The following is a 25,989-nucleotide window of genomic DNA, read 5'->3' on the forward strand; positions in this document are numbered from 1 at the left end:
TTTTTTCTAATAAAAAACGTGATAAATTAAAATGAGTATTTTTTAGAAGAAATTCTGCCTCAAATTTTTAATTAAAATAGTTAAAGCTGTGAATTATTTGGACTAACTAATAATAATATAAAAAATAACAAAATCATGTCAAATTAAAATATAAATCCTAAATCCTAATCTCTAGGTTTGGATTGAGGTAATATAAAGAAAAAGAAAAGAAATTTGATTAACTTATTATTATTATTATTTAGATAATCCTTTGCTTTCCTTCAAAATGCTAAAATTTTAATTACCCTAATCAGAAAGAAAGTTATGGAGAGGAAGATAAATAAAATTTTTAAGATATAAATATCTTTGTTACCCCTTTTATTTTTTACATGATTATATTATAGAAAAACTTATGTTTGTAAATACTTTTTTATTTTTGAAATTTTAGTCTCGGCCTAAAAAGTAGCAATTAAATTTGTTCAGTTAAATTCAATTATTGGACAGGTACTATATGTACAATTGTAGATTTAATCCATATTCTTCAGTTGGATCATTCTAAGTCTCTATACTTTTTTAAAATTTGAAATTTCAATCTTAATGCAAATGACAATCGTTGATCCATTAACTAAATTTTTAGTGAGTAATATGTGAAAATAACAAGCCGACATGGCATTACATATATAACAATATGTTTCCACATCAAAATTTGAAAATAACAAAACTTAACTAAATGATTTTAACAGTTACTGTTTGGTTAGGATTAAAAGTTTAGAATTTAAAAAGCACATGGACAACTAAAGATAATTAAATTAAAATATAAATATTAATAGCAGAATTTGACCTTTAGCCTATTCGTTATTTCATAAACCATCAACATAACATTTTAAAACTTTATTTTAAATAATTGTTCTCAAATGTTCAAACTAAATTTATTTTAGAATCATTCATTACTTTCATTCCAATCAAAATGTCAATCAGACTTTATAAAGAGTAGATCCATGCATGATAGATCTGATTTCTTTCTTTTACACACACTTCTTTAGTTCTTTTTATGGTAAAAAAGATTAGCCCTTCGGAATAATAGTGAAGATATAATTAAAATTTCCCCTTGGTTCCGGGACCATACATGATTAGGAACCAAATTAAGGAAGGAACAGAGACTTTACTGTTGAAAACATACCTCTCTAATCAAAAACATTTTGCAGGAGTCAGCCCCAAAATTAACCTCCAAAGGGTTAAAGGCAATTCAACCCAAAATTTAACTAGTTGGACTTTCAATTCTTTTGTTTAACTGATTAAATCAATTGAGACATCAACAACGGTGGAGAAGGTGGAGGGGAGATCATGCTGAACAAAGCCGGTTCACCTTTTTTTGGGATTGAGAGTCGAAAAAATAAGGGGATTGTGCGAAAGAGGGTGAGAGCTTGGTATGTTAGGCTTTTGATAGAGGAGAAGAGTCCCCTTGCTATGTTGATACCTTGGGGTAGAGTGATGGTTCTCAGGTGATCCCCTCTTGAGGAGAATACTCTCGTTAATAGCGGATGGCCTCACAAGAAGTCCAACTAGGTGATTAAGGATGGGTGGCCCTTCACTTGAGTGATACCAAATATGTGGGTAGTCGGTCACTAAGTGATCATCTGGACGATACAAGGTGGAAGGTCGTTCGCGGATCTCTTTTCGATCACTTCTCATATCGTTATATGTCCTAATCAAAGTAGGAATATGTAACACCCCGAAAATTGCTACAGTATGAAAGTAAGATATTGTCCTTGATATGGTAAAATAAGGAAATAAAGTGACAAAAAGGGAAAGTTTGAGCTATGTAAACAAAATCTATTTAGGAAGTATATTATGATATATTAATTCAAGAAATGATTAAATTGCAAAAGTGAGAAAAGTTTTGTGGTCCAAGAGTAAATACTTAAAAATTGAGGGGTTAAAATGTAAATATAAAAAAGTTGAAGGACCAATAGTGAAAATATTTTAAGCGTGGAAGGATCTAGAAACTAAGGAACATGGATGAATTAGGACCAAATTGAATAAGTGAAAAAAGTATGAAGGGTTAAATTGTAATTTTTTAAAATGAGTGATGATTCAATGGTGAAAATTTGAAGGATCATAAGAGGCAAAATGGTCATTTAGCAACGAAGATAATTTTGAAGAGTAATGATGATGTTGGTGATGTAACAACCCAATTTTTAGTAGTGTCAGAACAGTGATTTGAGATCACTAAATCCGATGAAAAAGTTAGAAAAAATTATTAATTAATAATTATAAGTTAAGCGTGATTTTAGAAATATTTTTGAATTAGTGAATTATTGGGTCTCCGTCTTGGTAAAACGGACTCGTAAAATAATTATTAAAAATATTTATAGAATTAGTTATATCACAATTGGATTTTAGTTAAGTAAATTTAGTTAAATTAAAGTTAATTGAGTATTAGGACTAAATTGAATTAAGTGTGAAAGTTAATTATAAAATAGAAAAATGTGAAAGGACTAAACTAAAAATTAAACCATAAAAAGTGACAAGTGTGTGGTAATTATAAATAAATGTGTAATAAATATATGCCTACATTTGTAATTAATATATGTACATACTTATTAATTAAGTAAAAGATATTTATTTATTATATTATTAATTAAATAAAAGAAATAAAAGATAGAAAAAGAGAATAGAAACATAATAGCAAAACGAAAGCAGGGGAGAAAGGAAAGAAAAAGAAAAAGGGAAGGAAAGAAAGAGAATTTGGGATTTCAAGGTTCAAGGTTCAAGGTTTGATTGGTAAGTCAATTTAGTCCCTATTCTTATAATTTTTATGTTTTTGGAATCCTAGAACAAAATACTACTTGATTTAAGTTGAAATTTTGAAAGTTAGTAAATTTTTAGATGTTGTTCATGTTGAATTAATTGAAGAATTAGGGATTAAATTGATAAAATTTCAAGTTAGAACAGAGAAATGGATTAAATTGTAAAATAAATTATAGGTTTTGAATTAATAGGGACTAAATTGAGAGAATTTCGAAATTAAGGATTTATGGTGAAATTAGAGAGTTAAATTAGTTTAAAGTGGGAATGGAATGAAAATATGAAATTAGTTTTGAGAATAAAAGTTAGTCTCGGTTCAAGGACTAAATTGTAATTTAGGCAAATATTGAGTAAAAATTGAAATATTTAATGTGACATTGAATAATGTTGTATTGATGATTTTTAATTGTTTTAATTCCGTAGCTAGCGTCGTACCGGAATTCTCGACAAAAAGAGGAAAAATATAGTTGACGAGGAATAGCTCGAAATTCTTGGTTTGTATTTCTATAATCCGAATCTAATTATTAATTATTGTATTTTGATTAAATGTTATAGTAAGTGATTAAGGTGAGAATTATTGTGTTTTACAATTGAAATGGATTGTCTTGATATGTGATGAAATTATATTGGTTGAATTGAATTGGAATATATATATGTGTAAATGTGAAATTGTGCAAATATGATAATTGAATTATTTTTTATATGTATAAAATTCAATTTTAATGTCCAAGTAGACGGAATTTAGAACTACTGGGATATTAGTGGCATGCCATTAAGGAATTTTAGCGCGCTCTCTGATTATTAGCACGTTAGTGCTCTCTGATTACTAGCACGCCAGTGCTATCTGTTTAGCACATCTGTGCTCTCTGTATAGCACTTCAGTGCTCTTTGTTCATTAGTGCATAACAATGCACCTCTGTATTTGTTCCGTATATCTGGTGTGTTCTATAAAATCTACTTTGGGCTAAGAATAAGAATATGAGATAATAAACTGAAAATAGAATGTGAAATATGTTGTAAATACATGGAATACACGAGTTATATACTCATAAATTGATTGTGGAATGGATAGTGCCATTGTTTAAATGATACGTGAATAAATTATGGAAAGGTATTATATATAGCAAGCGATGAAAATCGAATATTGTGTGATTTTAAATGTTCAATTGTGTTTAACATTTTATTATACATATTTTATTGTTTTATTTATTTTTTAAATATTCGGATTATAGAAATACCACTGAGTTTTTACTCAGCATACGGTTTTATTTTCCGTGCGCAGGTTAAGTACTTAAGTTTGATCGCTGATTCAGCATCCAACAACGATCCCGAACTCAGATATAGTGATGTTTATTTCTTTGTGTTGGCATGTACCTAGGGTGTCTAAATATTAATTATTTTGCGGTTTGATTGTAAATGAAGTTATAAAATCTATTTTGGAGAGTTTATAATTTGGATTAAAATGATGCTTTGATGACTTGTTTTGATGATATAAAATGTTTGAGATTTCTGTCTGTTTGATCTGTAATCTCCGGTAATGCTTCGTAACCCAATTCCGGCGAGGGATACGGGTTAGGGGTGTTACAGGTGATATTTTAGATTAATTAAATAAATATTAGTTTATTAATATTTTGATTTGACATTTAATTATATTTAATTATTATTCTATTTAGTATATAAGGAAAGAAAGATGGAAAATTCTCTTCATCTTTCCATGTTCTCAACATGAGAAGAAGAAGAAAGAAAGAAAATTTTCTTTTCTTTATAATTTGGTCCTTTTACCAAAAAAAATCTACCATTTTTACTTAGAAATCAAAAGAATTTCCATAGCCATCAAGAGAGAAAAATAATAAGGAGACTTTGGGGAGCTAGAATATCAAGTTAGATTCAAGAGAATAGAAGTTGGAGGAGAGAGAAAATTAAGTTAAAGTTTGGCTTCAAGAGAATACGAGAGAAGTTGAGTAAGTGAATCAAGTGATAGGAGAAGAGCAAAATAAGAAATTTTGATAGAAAATAGGTAAGTACCATGAACTTCCTTGTTATTTAAGGATTAAAATGTGATCTTTGTAAAGTAAGTGGTAATTAAGTAAAAAATATATATAGTGTGAAATAATTTCTTAAGTGAAGGGGGAAATTATAATAAAAGTATAATAGTTGAGTTATGTGTTAGTGAAAAATATACAAAGTATTAGATAAGTGAAATTATGGAAAATGTGAAATTTTATGGAAACAATGACTAAGTTAATCAAAAGACTTGAGAAATACATGTGGTGAAAATAATACAAGTGAAATACATAGAAATTTGGTGTGGAAAATGAGATAGTGGAATTAATTATGTGAATTAAGTAAGATGTGAAAGAAAAATTGTTTAATAGTGAATTTTTATAAAAAAAAAGTGATTAAATAGGAAAGTTATAAAAGTTTACAAGGAAATATTGATAATAAAGCATATAGTGGAAAATAAAAGAATATATGAATGTTGTAATCCAAACTACAATTATTTCCTAAGTTATGGAAATTAAGGGTTAAATCATAAATTTGAAAAAAAAAATATTAGAAATAGAAAAGTGATGTGCATGACACTTAGAATGAGAAAAAATGATGTTGTAGTGAATTTTGGAATATTAATAAATATTGAATTACGTTATATGTGTTATTAAAAGTAAAATATATTGCTACATGAAATATAAATTGTAAAGTATATAAAAGCATTATGCAAAAAGTGTAAAACTGATATGTGTGCATGATATAATTTGCCCAAGTAGACGAAATTAGAACTACTAAGATATTAGTGACATGCCATTAAGGGACCCTAGCGTGCGCTCTGATTATTAGCACTTTAGTGCTCTCTGTTTTATAGTGCATAATAATGCACCTCTATATTAGTTCCATATATCCTAAGTGTTCTGTTTAGTCTATTGGGCCTCTGTTAAAAAGGTAAATAATTTTCGTTACAAGATAAATGTTTATCTCCGATTCATGTTTGAAATATTGAATTAGTAAAGTGAAGACATAAATAATTTGAATGTATTTGAGGAAGTATAAGAAAGACAATGACTAGTAAGGTAACTATGTAAAAATAAATTGTGAAAGAAATAGTAAGAAAATCATGACAATTTACACTAAATGGTGAAATATGATACATGTATAAAAAAAGTAGTAATTTTTGTAAGTTGATTTGAGGACTTAAGGACTAAATTGTAAAATAAGTAAAAAGTTACAAATGAATATGATAAATAAACAAAGAAACGAGATATTGGAAATTAAGAAATTTAATAAAATTTAAATATCTAAGTCTTCATAGACTTAACGCGTTTATTTTCAACGCGTAGGTAAAGTGATTTTGAAGAGTCGTAGTTGAGGTCTTGGACATCCATCTCATGCCAAAAGGATATGTTTCAAAATTTTGAATAGAATGGCATGTATTTAAGAAGACAAGTGTGTTCGAAGTAGTAGGGACTAAAATAAAAATTAATTTAGTGAATACTTTTTTTTAATGTTCAAATATATACCAAAATCACTTTGGCACCAAATATAATAATCCTATATCAGGTTCCTTGGATCGAACCAGGTATAAGAGTGTTACAGGGTATAACAAAAATAATAATTAAAACTTTTAAAAGATAAAAATAGAACAACTATATCTAAAAAATCAAACATCACAGTGAATTAGAGTATAATAAAAAATATTAAAAAAATCAAAAACGAAAATGAACATAATGGGAAAATTCAATGCTTTTATTTAAAAATAAAAAAAAGATTTTTAAATTATTGCGAAAATAAGTAAAACAAGACTTAAATAATAATACAATTCAAAATAAACTATATAATGAAAGTAGGAAGTCCATTTTCATTTTGTAATTATTAAAGTGATTAAAAAACAGATTCAAACCACGAATCCTTCCTTAAGTGTAAATTAATTGTCCGACAATACAATTTAATTTTTTTAAAATATATAGCCTTGCTGATCAATAAACTCATTTAAGTTAGATTGCTTTATCTACCTAATCCAACAATATTAACTTGTTCTTTGATTAAAATAAAATGAAAATTACGGATTAAATCATTTTAACCAACCCTACATTACTCCAAGCAGCAAATAAAGGATTTTTCGTAAAAAAAAACACTAATCACAATATTAAGAGGCCATCCTGTCTGTTTCAAAATAGAAAAATACCAACATAAAAAAACAATCTTCAATCTACCTTTAGCTAGTTATCAATAGATGAAATTGTTAAAAGAAAAGATAATCTATAAAAATAGTCACTTTTGTTTGAAATGTTACGTTTTAGTTGCTTACGTTATGATTTTGTTACGAAATGGTTACTTACTGTTAAGCTCCATTACCTCCCTAAAGTCCAAATTAAATTTATTTAATTAAAAACCTATTTTCATCTCAACAACTAGACATCCAAGTTGAAATTTAAAACCCTTTTGGACTGCCGTTAGGGAGGTAACGGGGTTTAACTGTAGAGTGATCACTTCGCAACAAAACGATAACGTAAGTGACTAAAACATAACATTTTAAACAAAAGTAACTCAAATGTAATTTGAAGCAAACAGAAGTGACTATTTTTATAGTTTACACTAAAAAAATATATTAAACTCTTCTAACATCAAACTGAACATTTATTTAATTAAATAAACTATCTTTACAAATAAAATTTAAAAATAAAATAAAAATATACTTAAATCCTAAAATCAAAATTGATGTGGCGCCAAATCTTGTTTCTATAGTTCATGCCCAAATTTTCTATACAATTTCATATTTCAACTTATGTACCAACAACTTAACATATATTGCATCTACCTACAAATACCATCAAAATTAATAACATCTATATTTAAAATTCATTATATTTAACCACAAAAATATATTAATTAAACATACTATTAATAACCGAAGATATAAAAAACATTATAAAAGAGAAATAATGAATTTAAGAGTTGAATGAAGTGCATTTTTTTTTCTCTTAAATAATGTTTGATAGTATCAAAAGTAGTAATTATTTTTAGATTTGAATAATTTCAGTGTTTAATATGTTGATAAATAGGATAATGTGTTTTTAAAGGTGGAAATGTTATTTTTTATATAGATTAAAAAGTTAAAAATAATCTATTTTATATTAGTTTAAAGTATTAATCTAAAACAAAAAACAAACTACTTTCTTCTTTCTTCCTACTTTTTCCTTGATTTTATTTTTTTTCAACTATAAATTTGATTTAACAGAAATAATGAAATATTTTTACTTTTTTTCTTGATTTTATTTCTTTTTCAACTATAAATTTGATTTAACACTTAGAAATAATGAAATATTTTTTTAAAAAAATATGAAAAAAAATTGTTTCATTTAAATTGTGTAAAAATTATAGGTCACGGCGCTTATGATTTTACATTTCTATGATTTAATTATTTATAATTTTGCTTAAAGATTCCAAAGTAAGCTTATATGTCCATACTACTTTATTATATTTAGAAAATATATACAAGATAAATTTGAAACAATTTTACTTTTAACTAAAATTATATATTAAAAAATTATTAATTAAATTTTATTATTAAATATTTAATCTAAATATTTGTTAAGAATAAAATTTATTATAAAAATTAAATGCATAAATACTACCTTTTATTTAATCAAAGTAAATTTGATAAACATTTATAAGAAAATTGCTTAATGAACCAAACATTAATTTTTTAGGGTTTTAATTAAGATCTTCCTATATATATATATATGATATTATAAAATAATTTTCTAAATAATCACATTTCAAAAAATATACCTTAATTTTGCCCCATATATCTACCCTATTAACCTCAAAAACGACGATAACTTGATGAATATGAATATCCTCCAATTCCTACACCTGCTATATTTGTTTTTTTACCCTCAATCCCGTTTTCTACGACCAAAATTACCGACCACCCTCAAGAACCCTCAATAATTTACCATCAAGCTTCACAGATAAAAGGAAAAGGAAGTGGATAAGTACCGCTATCCATTTACTACTGTTGAATTGGGTGAATATTAGATGCTTTCCTACACCGTCTGTGGGATCATTTAATGGGAATGTCAAAAAAACTCAAAAAATTAATAGGATTTTCAGTATTTCAATCACAAAGACTACCTTTTCAGGTTTGAGGGAGCTGCCCCTAATGGTTTAATAACTGTAAATGAGTTCATAAAGGACACTGTGGCAATCATGCATGCGGCCATGGACATAAATTTTTTCTTAATTACATTAGTAACCTGATAATTAATTATTCTTAATGATTGTCTATATGCACTACAATACAGCATCAGACAGCTGTTTTTCAATAAACAAAAAAAGCTAAGTTACAAAACCTTCCATAGAGTCATCATTAGGGTCTCTCCTGAAACTCTGACAAAATCTTCTTATTTCTGGCCTTTGGATTTTGATGATAATTACGCTGGGGTTTACTTGGATTTTTAATATCAATTCAACATACACATACATATGGCCTTCTATCTACACAAATGGTTCCAATCATGGATCTTTACTGACTGGGATACATACAAACAAAAGAGGCTGATAAAACCCTAGATACCTCAACTGCAAACCAAAAAGGAAAGAAAGCCTTCAAGTACTATTTGAATGGTTGGTAGAGCCTTAAAGGAGGAAAAAAAATGAAAAGGAGAAAATCGATACGCTAAAAAAAGGCTTAATTTACAGTCCCAAGCCTCAAAGGAGATCTAGAAAGGTTATAGAATACGATCAAATTCGATAAGAAATAATAGAATGTTGCTCACCTCCTTTGACCTCAGGAGTCGGCACACAACTGCTGCAATCAAAACCCTGCAAACGTTAGAAGAATGATGAAATGAAAGTACCAAACACATATATATAGTAAATTATTTATTCTTCCCACCATATTTACTTTTTTTGCAAGATAAAATTGTAAAGCTTGTATAGGTTCACCTAGCTAGTAGATAACTAGAAACTAAAAGGGTAAGAAACTGCAACAACGCCATCATTCTTCACCGGAAAAATAGAATACAAAAGAGTAAAACATAAATATGTATGACTGTGGATGAAGATAATCATAGTCTATGCATGGTAATTTAACTGGAACTATTTTTCCAAGGGAGAGAAAAGCATGAAGAAACTAACGCATCACAAGAGTTTTACAAAGAGAAGCCAACAGAGCTCAGTTGGCAGTATGCCCACCTCCATGAAAGACCATAGAAGAAAAGGAAGGACTTGTTCTATGATAGTGCGAGGTGGACAGAATGCCAATGAACTCTGTAAGAAGCCCTTTGCCAAACCTCCCATGAAAGCAAAGAAACAGTCCTTGTGTTTCACCGCAGAGGAGGGGAAGAGGAAAGAGTGTAAATGACAATAAGAACTAGGGTTGATAGGTTCTCCTATTTAAAGAAGAGGAAGAGGAGGAGAAGGTGGAGCTTCAGTCTGAAAAAAGATAAAAAATGTAATAATCAGATTGGATGGTTCATTCCCCCTATAAGGAGAGCATATTTAGAAGGATCATCATCATGGGGTTATTCTCTCCTTGTCTAGCTTCCCCTCGTTACTGGTGAAAAAACCCACACCCTCCGTTCAGTCTTTTCTTGCCACCCTCCCCACTAGTCCCCCACAACCTTCCCAGTTTCTATCACCTTCCCCCCCTTGTCCATGATGAAACATAGCCCCCTTATACACTGACCAAATAATGACAAAAGTAAAGCAAAATTGGTTTCAGATACAGCTTTGTTTTTGAGAGGGAAAAACATGGGCTTTACTACAACTTTGACCCTAACCGTTTCATCTTTTAGAAGGGCAAATAGGGGGCCAGTCCAACTGTCACCACCCATGGAGAGTGAATTGAACTATTAATTGCAGGCGTTGAGAGAGAGAGAACTAGTTACTTAAGCATAATAATTAGTGGGTTTTAATGTCATAACACATGATGTCTCCATTTATAGTTGTATTCACTTTATTGGGGTGATTGTATATGACGTTTATCTCTATGGATAAGCCACGCTCCACCCAATGGTCAAATCCAGTCATATTCGTTTCTTTGAGAAGATGACACCTAGAAAAACCATTCCATTGGGGGTTTAATTGGAGGGAATTGAACGGTTACTTTTAATTCTTTGCTGGCTACTGCTTCTAGATGAATATGGATCTCACTCACAACTCACGAGCCTCTTTCATTATCTAGTATTTATGGACTTTGTTTCCTTCTTGGAACAGTAACTTTCATTATCAAAGTGTAACATCGTTCACTGAATTTACTGGTGTTGACTCGTCCCCCGTGGTTACTTTGCCTCTCTGATTTTCAGTTTGTAAACCAAAATATCTGACGACTTTCAATTTTCAATGGGTATTTCTCGAGTCAGATCATACAGCTTTTAAGCAAACCTGATGATGGAAAGGGAGCCCAACTTATCTTAAGTTTCCAATTCATGGGGTCCCTACAGAAATTACAGCACTAAGTGTGGAATCCTAGGTCTCACACACTGTAGAAGAAGCTTTAAACTTCAAACTCCACATTCCTTTTTTGACCTATTATAAGACTACCAAACATGTTAACAATGCCATTAAATGGTAAACCCTAGCTATCTCGATACAATTATAATATGACTGCATTTATCTCCTCTGAGCTAACTCCTTAAACCTTGTGTTCCCACTGGGATTCATGTTTCTCTTCTTTTTCTTCCATGTGCATGCTTGTTTGTGCCTTTTTTGATATTAGAATACAAGTAGTATATCGTTTATTAATTAAGGGTTTTGCTATCAAATGTTTTGAGGCACTGGTCAACCAAATGAAACCTGAACCACTATTATTTACATGACTATATTCCATATAGATGGATTGGTAATTTATGTTGTTTAATTTCGTTTGTTTTGATGAAGGATAGTAGAGATGGAAAACGGTTTTTTCGGCCTGATTTGATATGGTGATTTTATTCATTTCCAGCTCCAGAGCCATTTGCACCTCTTATTTGTTTCCCCTCCCGTGCAACTTACTAGTAGGAATATCTAAAGATAGGTGACTTTGTAACCTACTTTTTGACTAAGAGGGACTATTGTTATACTCACTTGGGTTGGACATGTGGCAGTCTAAGAGAGCATCGAAAAAGCATCTATAAATGACTCTTCACCCTCTATACTTCGAATAGTCATTGATTGCCTAACCTCCCGGACAAGTCACCTCCCATGAGATCACTCATTGATAGCAAGAACATTCCCAAGCCACTTGCTACTACAATCAGGCCACCTGCTTTTAGTGTGAACAATCATTCTAAGGATTTTTGGGGTCTACTTGAATAAGACAATTTTGTATTGCTTTTATGTAATTATAAAGTATGCCCTATTACATACGTGTAACACGAACTCAGTTTAGAAGTTTCGGCTCAAATTTAGCAAATTACATTAGCCACCGAAATGACTCTTCGTTGAATTCTAACCTAACCTCCAACACACCACTTAAGTCTTAACAAAAGTTGCGCTAACTTAAAACACAATAGCGATAACAAAAAGCAAACATACAAGCTTCACAAACAAACATAAGTAGGTTCGCATGCTTCATTACAATATATTTAAGAGTTCGCAACACAACTTAGACTTTTCAAACAACAACATAGTTCGCATAACAAGAAAACATATAAATTCATAGTTCAATTTAAGGCATAGGCTTGCATACTTATCAGACTTCGCATGAAATCACATAATATAAGAGTTTACTTAGCAACAATCAAACTAAGTTCGCAAAGCACATGAGATATCATAGTATTACATACAAAGGAACAAGTTCGTTAAATATGAGTAGTGTAACACCCCTAACCCTCATCCGTTACCGGAACAGGGTTACAGAGTATTACCGAACTTTATGAATTAAATATGGACATTTCCCAACTTTTGTTACATATATTAAGAATCAATTATATAACACTCATATTGTCTCTTGGATGGACCTTCGAGGGTCAATATTCACCTTAGAAGTAAATCAAGACTAAACCAGGTACTTAGGGAATTTTTCCCAAAATTTCAAAAATTTTCTTAGAAGTAGGGGACACATGCCCGTGTCTCTGCCTGTGTGAACGAAAATAGGCCATTTTACAAGCCATACTTCTCACCCAATTTTGTGTCTATCTACAATCAACATTACATATATCAACAAGTCATAATTAAACATTCAAAACAAGCCAAAATAAGTGGCTAAACTCAACACACTACATATAAATACCTATACATGTCATTATAACCAAAATCAAAACATTCGAAAATACCGATAGAACCAAAGGATAGTGTGATATATCTCTGACAAGCTTCCAACCCAATCGAGCTTTAGATAATCTGAAAAGTAGAAGAAAACAAATACATAAGCAACGAATGCTTAGTAAGCTCGTATAAACTTTAATCATAATACTTCCTTTTCAAATATGAAATTTATACTTATCAAGAATAATCTAGTATTGCTACCACAATACTCATGAAGTTATATTTAACAACTCACTAAGTGAATAAATCTACAGTATCACTTATACATAATATTCCTAGCATAGTAGGATTTTAAACAACTTTAACTCTTCCAAAATTTCCTTATTTTCATTTGCGTTTCTTTACTTTTCACACTCATTCCATATGCATTACACACCAGTTATAAGCATATCATTCAACCATAGATACAAGCTAGTGCATTTAAACATAGACCTTCTTCGAATTAATCACACGATAACTCATGTTATAAGAAATTGCATAACTAAAAACTTACCACTCTTTCATGAGCACAAGTATATTTTCATTTGAGCAATTACCCTTTCAATGCATCATATAATAAACATATTACCATTTAACAAGTAACTTGGCACTTGTCTAAGTGTCAACAACAACACTTGTTAGCATACTTGAACATATTTCATATAAATTCAACATTGATAAACTTATTTTATCAACATATCACACTTGAGTTTATTACTCATCACAACTTACATAATTTCCATGTATCAACATATCAACATATCAAGATATTGATATATATATCATGACACATATCATTCTTTTACTATTTCTTCATATACATATATCATCCAAAAACAACTCCTGTTATTTTACCATTCGAAGAACAACTTACGGATATGAGTACATTGTTTTCAGAAGCCCAAAGGCTGAATAGAAGCTCATGAGAGCTAAACAGAAAGTAAACACGAAAATTCGCAACAAATGTTAAACCTCAGTTTACTTGGGTAATTTACCGTCAATTCATTATTTACATTCGTAGTGCCATAAATCAGTTATGGTCTTATCATCAGAATGTCATAGCCTAGCTATGGTTTTACATATAAACACTGCCATGGTCCAAACATGGTCTTACGTTCATAGTGTCATAACCCAGTTATGGTCTTATCATCAGAATGTCATAGCCTAGCTATGGTTTTACATATAAACACTGCCATGGTCCAAACATGGTCTTACGTTCATAGTGTCATAACCCAGTTATGGTCTTATCATTAAAATGTCATAGCCTAGCTATGGTCTTACATATAAACACTGTCATGGTCCAAACATGGTCTTATGTTGATAGTGCCATAACCCAGTTATGGTCTTATCATCAAAATGCCATAGCCTAGCTATGGTCTTACATATAAACACTGTCATGGTCCAAACATGGTCTTATGTTGATAGTGCCATAACCCAGTTATGGTCTTATCATCAGAATGCCATAGCCCAGCTATGGTCTTACATATAAACACTGCCATGGTCTTACGCTCATAGTGCTATAACCCAGTTAATGTCTTATCATCAGAATGCTATAGCCTAACTATGGTCTTACATATATATATACTGCCACGGTCTAACCATGACCTTACGTTCAAGGTGTCATAACCCAGTTATGGTCTTATCATTAGAATGCCATAGCCCAGCTATGGCCTTACATATATATATTGTTATGGTCCAACCATGGTCTTACGTTCAAGGTGCCATAATCCAATTATGATCTTTTCATTAAAATGCCATAGCCCAACTATGGTCTTACATTTAAACATTGTCATGGTCCAACCATGGTCTTATCCATCAAATCATTCTTTGCCACGAAACGATCGTACTCAATCTCGCGTTTTACTTATTTTAAACATTCAATTCAATTTTCATACTTTGACAATAATCTTAATTTCAACAACAAAATATGAATAAATACATTATATCATTCTTAAATTAACAAATACTCATGAAAGTTTAACCATATGAACTTACCAGGCTAAATTGCAGAAATACCAAGATACAAGGGCATTTTGGTAATTTTCCATTTCCCTCGATTTTTCACTCAATCTTGATCTAAATTAATATTTCATTCAATTTATTAATTTAAATAATAAAAAAATTATTTCATGCAAATTGGTCATTTTTGACATTTTTACAAAATTGCCCCTAAAATTTTACTTTTATTCAATTTAGTCCCTGAGCCCAAATCATGCAAATTAACCATTTTAATGCAAAATCATGCTAGAAGAATATTCATGGCATTCAATATAACCCATTTTTTCAATAATTTCACAACAAACCCTTGTATTTCTACTATTTCAACAAATTAGTCCCTAATAAAAAATTCATCAAAATTACTTAATAAAATACTTTTAAATATCAACCAACATCGTAAATTCATCATTTAATAACTAAAATCATATAGATTCATCAATGGAAACATTAAAAATATTTAACAAAATAAAAAACTAGAGTAAGATTTAGTTGAACCTAATTGTAACAATCTCAAAAATATAAAAATTACTAGAAATGAGTAAGAATTGAACTCACATGAAGCAAAATTGAAGAACCACCTTAAGGATCTCTCCCATGTCTATTTTTGAATCGAAAATTGGGAGAAGAATAAAGAATTGCCTAGAAACTTTCTAATTTCACTTATTTTTTAATTTCAATTTAATTACAATTTTGCCATTAATGGCTTTATTTTATTATTTTTTCCATGTTATGCCACCTCATATTTTCATTTAGGCATAATTTCTATTTAGGTCCTTCTTTATTTATTAATCAAGCCATTTAGTCACTTTATTATAATTTGCAAATTTTACACATTTTTCAGTTTAGTCCTTTTTAATTAATTAACTGTCGAAACGTTAAAATTTTTCAACATGGTTCGTATGTAATAAAATAATAATTCACTTTATTTATGAAATAACAAGTACTTTAAACATGGTTCGCAAATCAATGTACTGAGAATTTAAACGTAACTAAATAATCTAAACTTCAAATAATATTGTCATATTCATAAATTTAGAAATATAACATTTAATTCTAAACCCATAACAATAATCTCATCGCCTTTGACCCAGGTTCGCCAACATCTGCTTAGAAGTGTACCTCGCCACATCATCGACCTTGCCAATGCTAATTTGCGACCTACTTACCTGAAAAGAAGTAAGAGAGGAGTGGGTGAGTTCATTGTGAACTCAGCGAAAAATAAAAAACGTTAGGATATGTTTTAGAAACAAATTTTTTTTAAAGAAACTTTAGTCTTGAAAACGTTTCGTGTGTTGGGTTCGCAGGTGAGGTTGTGAGACCCAGTTCGCACATTCTGTCAGAAAACATAACTGTGGAAAACAGTTTTAAAAACTCATTAGCCTTTTCTTAAAACATACTTGGCGTGACTAGCCTTAAAATTGTGAGGCCTATTTCATTTATCAAAAAACCTTTGAAAATTGAGTTTAGGTTCACCCTAAAATCGCGAAGTTAGCTTGCACTTTTTGGAAAAACCTTTTCTTTGAATGAGGTCTGCCTTAGGTCGCAAGACCAGTTCACACTTACGAGCAAAGTCTGCCCTAGGTCGTAAGACTGGCTCGTCACTTTGTCTGGTTGGATATAATCCAACTAAACTCGCAAAGGAGCATACACTTTGAGACATATCACACTAGCTCGCATAGAGCTGAGCTCATTGAGGAGCATTATCACTTATGAACAGAGTCTGTCTTACAAGATTGGTTTGTCACTTTGTCTCATTGGATATAATCCAACCTTGCTCGTAGAGGAGCACGCACTTTGAGACAAATCACATTAGCTCACATATAAAGCTAGACTCACTGAGGAGCACAATTATTTAAGCTCGCATGTGGAGCTTTACTAATACACAGCTTGTCACTTAAGCTCGTGTGGGGAGCTTCGATGATACACAGCTTGTCACTGAAAATAGAGGTTCTTTAAAAACTTAGCTTGCATAGGAGCTTGCATAAAATTTTGCTTTAAAGATCATATTTTTCATACCATATTTGAAAACAGAGGTTCATAACTTTAAAACATGTCTTTTCAAAAAACTTACCTTTGAAACTTGTTTCGAAAACATGATTCTTAAAAAAAATATATCAGTATAAACTAAACAACATAGCAGTTAACATACTCCAAATAATTCTAGACCACTCATCGAAAAACGGAGAAACTTAAACAAGTTTAGCTTTGCCTTTATCTTTGCTGGTAGATGGTTCAGCTGATTCGCAACAAACACACACATATTACTTAAGCAGAACAAGACATACAAAATTCATGCAATGCGAACCTGGATAGTCATACTCAACAAGATAGAAACTTACCTTGATAGCTACAAACTGAATTTAGAATAGAAACTTTGACAACAGAATATTCAGTGAAGAATTCATAGAATTAAAGGTCGTATTTATAGACCTAAGAGTCCTGAAAATCTTTGGATACCCTACTTGACTTAGGAAAGTTATTACTTGCATGTAAAGTATTCTTAGATACACTAAATCTTTATTTCCTAATTTGAGTCTAATTGTATCTTTGATTATCGAACCCCAGTTTGCAACAAGACTGGTGAACACCAGCTCACCATCACATTAGCAGACCTACCTCATAGAGAAACTTGCGAACCTAACTTGGTAATGGATCTGACGAACCCTTTACCACATCTTTAGGCATACACTGCTATTGGCAAATCCCCTTGCTAATATTTTTTTGGCGAACCCCCAACTCGCCAAAACCTTGGCGAACACCTAGTTCGCCAGGACACTAGCGAACCTTTCACTTGCGAGGCCAAAACTTCCAAGCCTGTCTACGAGGTGTTACAATACGTCTCCCATGCACTCTGTGATGGCAACCACCTGGCCACGTCACCACTATCAAATAAGGGCTCCTCCTCCAATAAGTACCCTCCACAACGAAGAGAAAGAGATATTCTTCCTCAATATCATCCTTGAGTACTTGCTTCCTGCATTCAACCTTCCTTACCTTCATAGCAACTTTCTTCCTCCTCTTGTCTTTCTTTTACTCTTGGTCTGTTTAAATGAATCGAGTCCCTTTGCATCACCACCATTCTCCTCCTTTATTGATACTCCTCATCAATAATGTTATATATAAGTATATTCGAAATAAGAACTCGTCTTGACTCGAAATTGATTTAAAAAAAAAAAACCAATCTTATCTAGTGGTAACCGGTAATTTCTTTACATTTCCATTAGTGTATATACTATTCATAGTTCTTGCGATTAGCATTTTATCGGGGAAAAAAAACAATTTGCAAGTTAGATGGCGAATACTGCTCAATCCAGCCATTAAGTATACCAGCTGTGCACCGTAGCTGTAAACTACACATATACATGATAATGCGTTGAACCGTCACTCAAACGCCATATCCAAAAAGCATTATTGAAAACTTGATAACATGTCAAAATTTCGACGTTAGAAAATGAAGAAACAGAAATAACTTTCCATTCTCCCTTAGTTGAATGCCTCAATACAAGCTTCTGATGGGGAAAAAAGTTGATGTGCTTTGTTCCCTGCTCTCTGTGCTATTTCAAGTGTCAACTTTTATTCTCTTATACTTTTGCTTTCCTCTCTAGGGTGCGATTGTGGGGACAATGGGATCCGTTTTTGCAAATTGCAGCTGGGTGCCCAAAAAGATGTAAAAGTAATACCAAAGCGTCTAATTATTTCATTGAATTGCCATTTCAGGGTGCAGTTTGAAGATTAAGACTTATAGTAGCATAATTTCTGTCTATTACCCCTATAAGCAAGCTAAAGCTTCAACGAGACGTGCGACTGTGCTGAAATGGAGATTTAATGTGAGTAAATCCATCTCATTAAATGTTATATAAGCACATTCAAAATTCCATTAAAGAATATTCTTTAAAAATTCCATTTCACCATAGCTAAAATGGAATCCTAAAGTCTTTTGCAGTGTAGGGCAATTTGCATGTATAGTGGCCATTATATTCTAGAATGCTCACATTGCTTCTCAGAGGACACAAGAAAGTGAGAATATACTCGAATCCCATGCCTTTTTTGACAAATTAAATCATTACTTTTATTATTATCTATCTATAAACCCTCATTATTTTTTTTTATAAATCTATTTATTACATAAATTTTTATATACTCAAAACCCATGCCTTTCTATAACAAAATAAATCTTCTTCTTTATGGTTTTTTCAGGCGTTAATTTCATTATATTTTTAGTTTTAGTGAAAGAAATGCATCTGTATAGCTATGATTTTTATATATGATAATTTGGATCACTGAAGTGAGACAACAAAACAAAATTCCATTAAAAAAAGAGAGAGAGACGAAAAAATCAGTTCATAAATAATATAAAGTTATTAACACTATAGTACTAATTAATTTCATATTCCTTTTACCATAAATTAATAAAAGCACATATATGTTATCTTTTTGAGGCCATGCATCCATGATTATTGGCTGTAGCAAAGCAAAGCTAAAACCCTTCAATTCACTTTTGATGCATGCGGACCACCTCTCAATTCTCATGCAATTATCATACTTTCTCATGCACCTCATCATTATTATTCTTTTTTTTCTTGTGAACATGTTGCCCTACCTTTTTTTTGTTTATAATGGTATAAGTAGTTGGAATCTTTACATTATATACTATACAAATGAATGTATATGTATGCAGTATGTAGGCAAAAGTTGGTAGTCTCATCTTCTGACATTGGGTTGCAGGTTTATCCAAAAATGGAGCTGAGTTGAGTTCGAAGGGAAAACATTGGATAAAGCTACAGAAGGTGATGAAATGATTGAGATAATTCAAAATGGGAAATTTAAAGGAAAAAAGAAAGGGTTTTCTTTTTTTGAGATTGCAAACATATAGATAAAGAAATTGCAGATATTAAAGAGATGTGAATTTATATTTAAGAATAGTTTTTGGATGATGGACAGATTTTGATGCAGTGTATGTCACGTGAGGGAGAGAGAGAGGAAGGATAGTGATATGTTGTGAATGGGACAACGGTTGTTAGGCAGGCAAGGCAACCCATAAAATATTGCAGAAAGTTGTCATGTTGTGTTAGACAGAGGAATATTTGGTGGGGAAGGAATTTTTCTTTGTATTTTTATGTTATTTAGTTTCAAAAACATGAATGATGGTGGCGATGACCATATATTTATATATATATGGTCATGATTGATGATACAAGTGAGTTTCTTTCCAGCTCTATTGCCATGTGACTCGGACTCTACTCCACATCTCACTTTTAAGCTGCCTCTTACCTGCTACTCATCCATAGATTGGTCAAAATACTCCAAATATACATGCATACATACATACATTCATATATATACATCTATCTATATGCATGTGTAGATATCAATCTAGCATTCCCTAGTTGTTGGAGCCCATTCATAAGATGCACATCTCAGCTCAACTAGTATAAGCAAGCATGGAGTAGTTTCATCTATCGCTTGTCATTAGGTCTAATAAATTAAGTTTATATGCAGGGTTAGATCCATATAATCATTTCTAAGTGAAAAGATCAGCATTTTTTTTAATATTATATTATATGTATACAGGGTTTCCTTATCATTTGCTGGTGCTTTCTGCAGCCTAATTTGAACTTGTACATCAATTTGTCTGATATAATACATTTCTCTCACTTTCTCACATTCTATGGGACCTAACTTCCATGCCATTTGCCTTGTCTTTTACAAGAATTTTATGATTACTTTCATGCTTGAATAGATGCGTGTCAACATCAGGAAAAAAAATGTAACACAAGTTAAAGATGCTCTATAATTTTATTGATGGTAAATGTAGTCACTAATTATCGGGGGCATACAAATTAAGGATCACCAATAATACTTTCCAATGCAGATTTGGAGATGGAATGGCTTTATTTAATGTAAAAAGTAAGTAGTAGCCATCATGCTTGATTGCTATAGTGGGATGCCTTGCACCTATTCCCCATTACCAAAGGGATTTAACAATGAAAGGAAGGAAATAAGGTTGACGAATCATTGCTTTTGCCACACTGCATATCTATGTCCGCTGGTTGCAAGTGCCCACTCTCTGCCAGTTGGACACCATGAACCATCCCCAATCTTCATGCATAGTTTTTCTGCAATAATTGCAGAATACAGGTTGTGTTGGGACTCCAGAATTCTGACAGATGACCGGCTGTGAATATCTTGACGCCTTCGAATGTCCATCTGCATACACGCGTACGAAATCTTTAAACATTCAGTGGAAAATGTTTTCCTGGAAATTCATGGTCGTGTTGCGTATCGTACCAATTTAACAATTTGCTCGTGAATGGAATTGCCCCAGTCATAAAAGTGGTCGTAAAAAACTGTTGGTATTCCTGGATGTGTAAGTATGTATGCATAACCCTGTAGGAAGTAGGAACGCATGGAGTCATGCACTGTATTTATATATATCAGGAACTAGTTCACGGGCAATTATGATGCACATCAGCTCATACCTCCATAATATGATTTGAGGGGAAAGGCCAATGAGTCTGCAAGAATAAAACGATTGACAAGTGATTAGATTCCAGATTGGGAAGATACAGGTTTTGAAATTTACCATAAATACTTCTTACTTCAAACATTTAGCACAAAGAATATCTTACTACCAATTCAGGCTTATCGCTTCAAGGAGTGAAGTACCAGATTGGTATTTCTACACTTTCATACTTTTAAGATTTCTCAGAACTGTGAATCTATTTAAGCAAAAGCATGTAAAGATTATTTACGTGTTTTCTTTGGACTGTAGATGTTTTTCAAAATTGGAAGGGCATCATTTCAAGTCAGTTAAAATAGACCAAAATACAGCCCAGCTAAAGCAAACTTTAAAAAAGTGGGATCCCAAATCAAGACTTGAAAAAGCATATCATGTCATTATGCAAGAATTACTTGCTTCTATGTTACCCTGACAATCATCGTATGCAAGAATTACTTGCAGCATCAAGAAATTTGTTGTACCTGTGTTGAGCCTGTGTCATGGTTATCGATAAATGTGACAGCCCTTGAGGGCCACCACCCCATTACACCTGGTGGCTTTCCTTGAGGGTCACGCAGACGCCAGAACTGCCCTTTTACAGCTTCCTGCAAAGTTACAAATAAGTAAATTCCAAAAGAAACTGAAAAAAAAAAACATAAATATCTCAGTTCCTTTGAAGATTATGACATAAAAAACATCAGGAGAATGAATATGGTGCCACAATAGACTGAAACGCGGTTCCTTTCTCTTGGTACAAAGTAATATTATGTTTTGGATCATGCCTGAAGAATTCCCTTGGTTGTGAAGTCAAATGCAGCCGAGAGCTGTCCCGTGGCATCAATCCAATTAACGATCCTTTGTCTATGGCTATCTGCAGTAAAGGTTGTAAATACAATGTAAATATATGGATAGATTTATCAAAGAAAACCAAGCCGGATATCTTTTACAGAAGATCTCAGGTATGAAAAACAGATCAAGCGTATTACCTTGGTTATAGTCTAATCCATGTCCATTATAGTTGCAAGAATCCCAATATTCTCCGACAGAAAATATAGGCTTTGCTCCTTCAATGTATTCTTTGACATATTTTGCTGAGTAACTGAGGCAAAACAGTGCAGCAATATGAATACAATGTGATGAAAAGCAGATAATTTTTAGAGGCAGCAATAACCTATACTAGTGCAGCATTGTTATTACCCCCTTGCAAAATCAAAGCGAAAATCTTGGAAGCCAACACTACGTAACCACTTCAGCCACCCTATGATGTCCTTACGAACAAAATGTTGGCTGTGATCAATATTTGGAACCCCATGGAAGTTGTCTCCAGTGCTTTTGTTACCCTGAGATATATTTTGAGGTAAAAAATAGTCTTACATTGCAGTATATGTCCGCCAGCACACGATGTAAAGCAGCAAAGAGACTTTTATGAATAGCTTTATACCAGTCCACCAGTACAAGATGTGACAGCATGTTCATTCCACGCAAGTGGAATTCCATCATAACGGTTATACATTCCTCCATGTCCTTTAGTAGTTCCAATACGATGATTGATTACTATGTCAGCCATTGGTCTAACTTTGTACTGCTTTAGTTTTTGGAGTAATGCTTTCAACAACTGCTCAGACCCATATGAAGAGTTGAGTGAATAAAGGTTTTGGGGAAGGTACCCTGTAATAAGACAAGAGGATAGCTGATCAGACATTTGGGATAATTGACTAGAAACTAGTTTGTGCTTTGAAGAAAATTTTCCTCTAACCTTCAGGTGAAAAGGAGTTAGATGCTGGTGGCAACCATACAGATGTAAACCCAGATTTTGCAATGTCAGGAACTTTCCTTTCTAAGTTTCTCCACCAGTCATATTTGTGAGACTCCCAGTTAAAACCCTGTTGAACAAATAAAGAAATATGAGGGTTTTTATGCAACTATTCCATATTCTACTTTAGAGTGACATGGTAACTTCGAAACAGAGAAGACCATTCCTGATGAGTAATGATATCAGTCCACACATAGAAAACCTTTAAACATTCATGAACTCAACAAAGTCTCCAAGTTCCTATAAAATAGAATGACCAAAATTGTCTCCTTTACCTGCAAAAGGATTTCTCTTCCATTTCGCAACACTGCACCTGAAATTAAATCCAAAAGCATACTTTAGAAGCAGTTTTCTACTTTATAACTCATTTTAGATAAGGAACAAAACCCACCAGTTCTTCATCTTAAGAGTTAAGATAACATCATTAATACAATTGTAGCACAAAATAATCCTCATAGGCCCTAAGTTAGTATTCACAAAATAAATGCCTTTAAGTCGTAGACCATGCTTGCTTATCAAATTTAATTGAAATTGCTTCATTTTTTTTTCTGTTCAATTAGTATAACTAAAAAGAAAGACACTGCATATTATATTCGAGATGTTCATCAGCTTAATATTGTTAGTTTTGCTGTCTTGATATACAAACAAACAAGCATATGAACAAGAAAAAAAAAGAAAACTAAACAATTCCAGCTCTAATCCAGGACTAGCAGGAACTCCAAAATCCAAATCATAAATTCAGAGTAGGATAAACATTAAACAACCAAATAACAGAAAGAAAAAAGCAACATATAAGCAAAGGAGAAGAACAGCATACCAAGATCAGTGCTTTCCTCGGGACCCTGCATTTCAGAGAAAATTATAGTATATAATAGCTTTAAGTTTAAAAAAAAAAAAAAGAAAGCATGTTCAAAAGGAAAAAAAGAAAAAAAAGGAAAAGAACAAGAAGTGGCGGAAGGCAATTACGTTATTGGTGTTACCCATAATAAGCCAACAGGTGGCGGCCTAAGTTTGACGCTGGATCGTGCTGAAAATGGTGCAGTGTGAGCTACCCTGCATCCGCAAACAAGTAAAAGTTTTATAAACTTCAAATTCAGTTAACATAGAAAAGAATGAAGAAATTAAACAGGGAAGGGAAGGAGAAAAGAGAGTATACTACGAAGCAAGCAAAAGTGAGGTTGCAGTTGCAGGCGATCGCAGCGTAGATAGTATGGAGTTTAGGGGTGGGGGTATAAAAAGAAGGAAGAATGGGAAATGGAACCACGCAATAAAAGAAGGGGAAATGATGGAGGGAATATAGAAATCGTCATTCACCACCACATGTTTCAGAATTTGGCAGAAAGGAAGGAAAGGGAAGTGGTGGGTGGAGGAGGGTCTGTAATGAATTAATAGAAATGGAATCAACTTTTTTGGAACGGGATTATGAGAGAGCATATATTCATATAATTTCAACGGCAAACAGCGGAGGGGCGGGACAGCACGAGTTGGTGAGTCAGGTCAGTTCGATTTCAACATCTGAGAGGAAGCCTTGAAGGTTAAGGAATCTCGCAAGCATTAAAATATTTGCATGGCTATCATGGCTGTCATGGCTAGCTGGATGGTTCGGATGCCCAATAGTTATAACCAGCTTAATTCTTTTTAATTTACTAATTTAAATATTTGTTTTCTAATGCATGTGATCGTATTAACCTCCACATTTAATGATTTTTTTTTAAAATTTCTATGAGTTATATATATATAAAAAAAAAGCATGTGAATGATAAATCAAACTACAAATCTATAATATTTTGGACCAGTTATAAATAAACATTTAATTAATTATTTAAAATATATCATTTAAAATAAAATATAAGTGATAAAATATTTTTTTCTCTAGATTGATGTATGAAAATTTATTTAAATGATTCGTTCCTGTTAGCATAATGGTTCTCATTTTTTTCCTACGAAGGTTGTTCCTTGGCAAATCTACTATCATTCGTTTAGCTAGTTTTGTCTGACTTTTTATCGGGTCATCTCTATTTGTCTTTTCTTCGATTCTTATTAGCCCGCTCAATTTTTTACGTAGCAAACTGAGCCTTTTCTAGTTCAAATTACCTCATGACTTCCTTATGGAGTTGATAAAGTCTAGTTCGTTGTGCACCAGTTAGCACGTATCTAAGTGGCATGCGCTTAGCTCTCGAAATGAAAGCTTGAATGGCCCATTCATCATTTAGCCAATTGACCTCCTAAGTTGCAGTTTGGAAACATTCGACGTACCCTCACAAGGTTTCCTCTAGATTCTGTTTGATTGGAATTAGACTTGTCGAAGTTTTAGACGCCACTTTGTAGCTGCCAAAGTTAGCCATGAAATTCTTACTCGATTGATCAAATGAAAAAATACGGTTTAGAAAAGCATATTTGTAGGATAGGGAAAGTTTAAAAGAATTTCTAAAATCGAATCTTTGTTATATTTATAGTAATAACTATTCTTATTCGAATTATACTTATGTTTTTTGAATAAGTAAAATAGATCATTCGCAACTTTCAACTTCACGATCTTCTTTGTTAATCTTCACCTCAATTTGCTAGAGTGTGGGTCCTATTCATGAAATGAAAACTTAGAATTATTTCGTGTGGAATAATTTCGCTATATTTTGGCAGAGTAATTTCTAGGTGAATGGCATAATTT

At 32.0% G+C, this 25,989-nt stretch overlaps 1 protein-coding gene and 1 long non-coding RNA gene across 3 annotated transcripts; both read right to left on the reverse strand.

Moving 5' to 3' along the window:
* Positions 1-8,963: 8,963 nt before the first annotated feature.
* Positions 8,964-10,677, reverse strand: LOC107904980 (uncharacterized). The gene is made up of 2 exons (XR_001686426.2): positions 9,561-10,677; positions 8,964-9,363 (listed from the first exon to the last, which is right to left on the reverse strand). It is a non-coding gene; the product is annotated as an uncharacterized lncRNA (long non-coding RNA).
* A 10,100-nt stretch (positions 10,678-20,777) lies between these two features.
* LOC107904981 (probable alpha-amylase 2) lies at positions 20,778-24,893 on the reverse strand. 2 transcript variants are annotated; one of them, XM_016831523.1, is made up of 13 exons: positions 24,478-24,893; positions 24,288-24,374; positions 24,139-24,163; positions 23,597-23,634; positions 23,265-23,391; positions 22,950-23,176; positions 22,706-22,848; positions 22,495-22,607; positions 22,291-22,379; positions 21,991-22,113; positions 21,489-21,524; positions 21,298-21,396; positions 20,778-21,216 (listed from the first exon to the last, which is right to left on the reverse strand). In XM_016831523.1, the coding sequence occupies exons 2-13, from the start codon at positions 24,303-24,305 to the stop codon at positions 21,022-21,024; spliced, it is 1,233 nt and encodes a 410-aa protein (XP_016687012.1). In that variant the 5' UTR covers positions 24,306-24,374; positions 24,478-24,893; the 3' UTR covers positions 20,778-21,021. The 2 variants fall into 2 exon arrangements, with proteins under 2 accessions (XP_016687012.1, XP_016687013.1); XM_016831524.2 differs by having other exon boundaries at positions 24,481-24,643.
* Between the last annotated feature and the right edge of the window lie 1,096 nt (positions 24,894-25,989).

This window comes from Gossypium hirsutum, chromosome D05, assembly GCF_007990345.1.
Source record: "Gossypium hirsutum isolate 1008001.06 chromosome D05, Gossypium_hirsutum_v2.1, whole genome shotgun sequence".
NCBI lineage: Eukaryota > Viridiplantae > Streptophyta > Magnoliopsida > Malvales > Malvaceae > Gossypium > Gossypium hirsutum.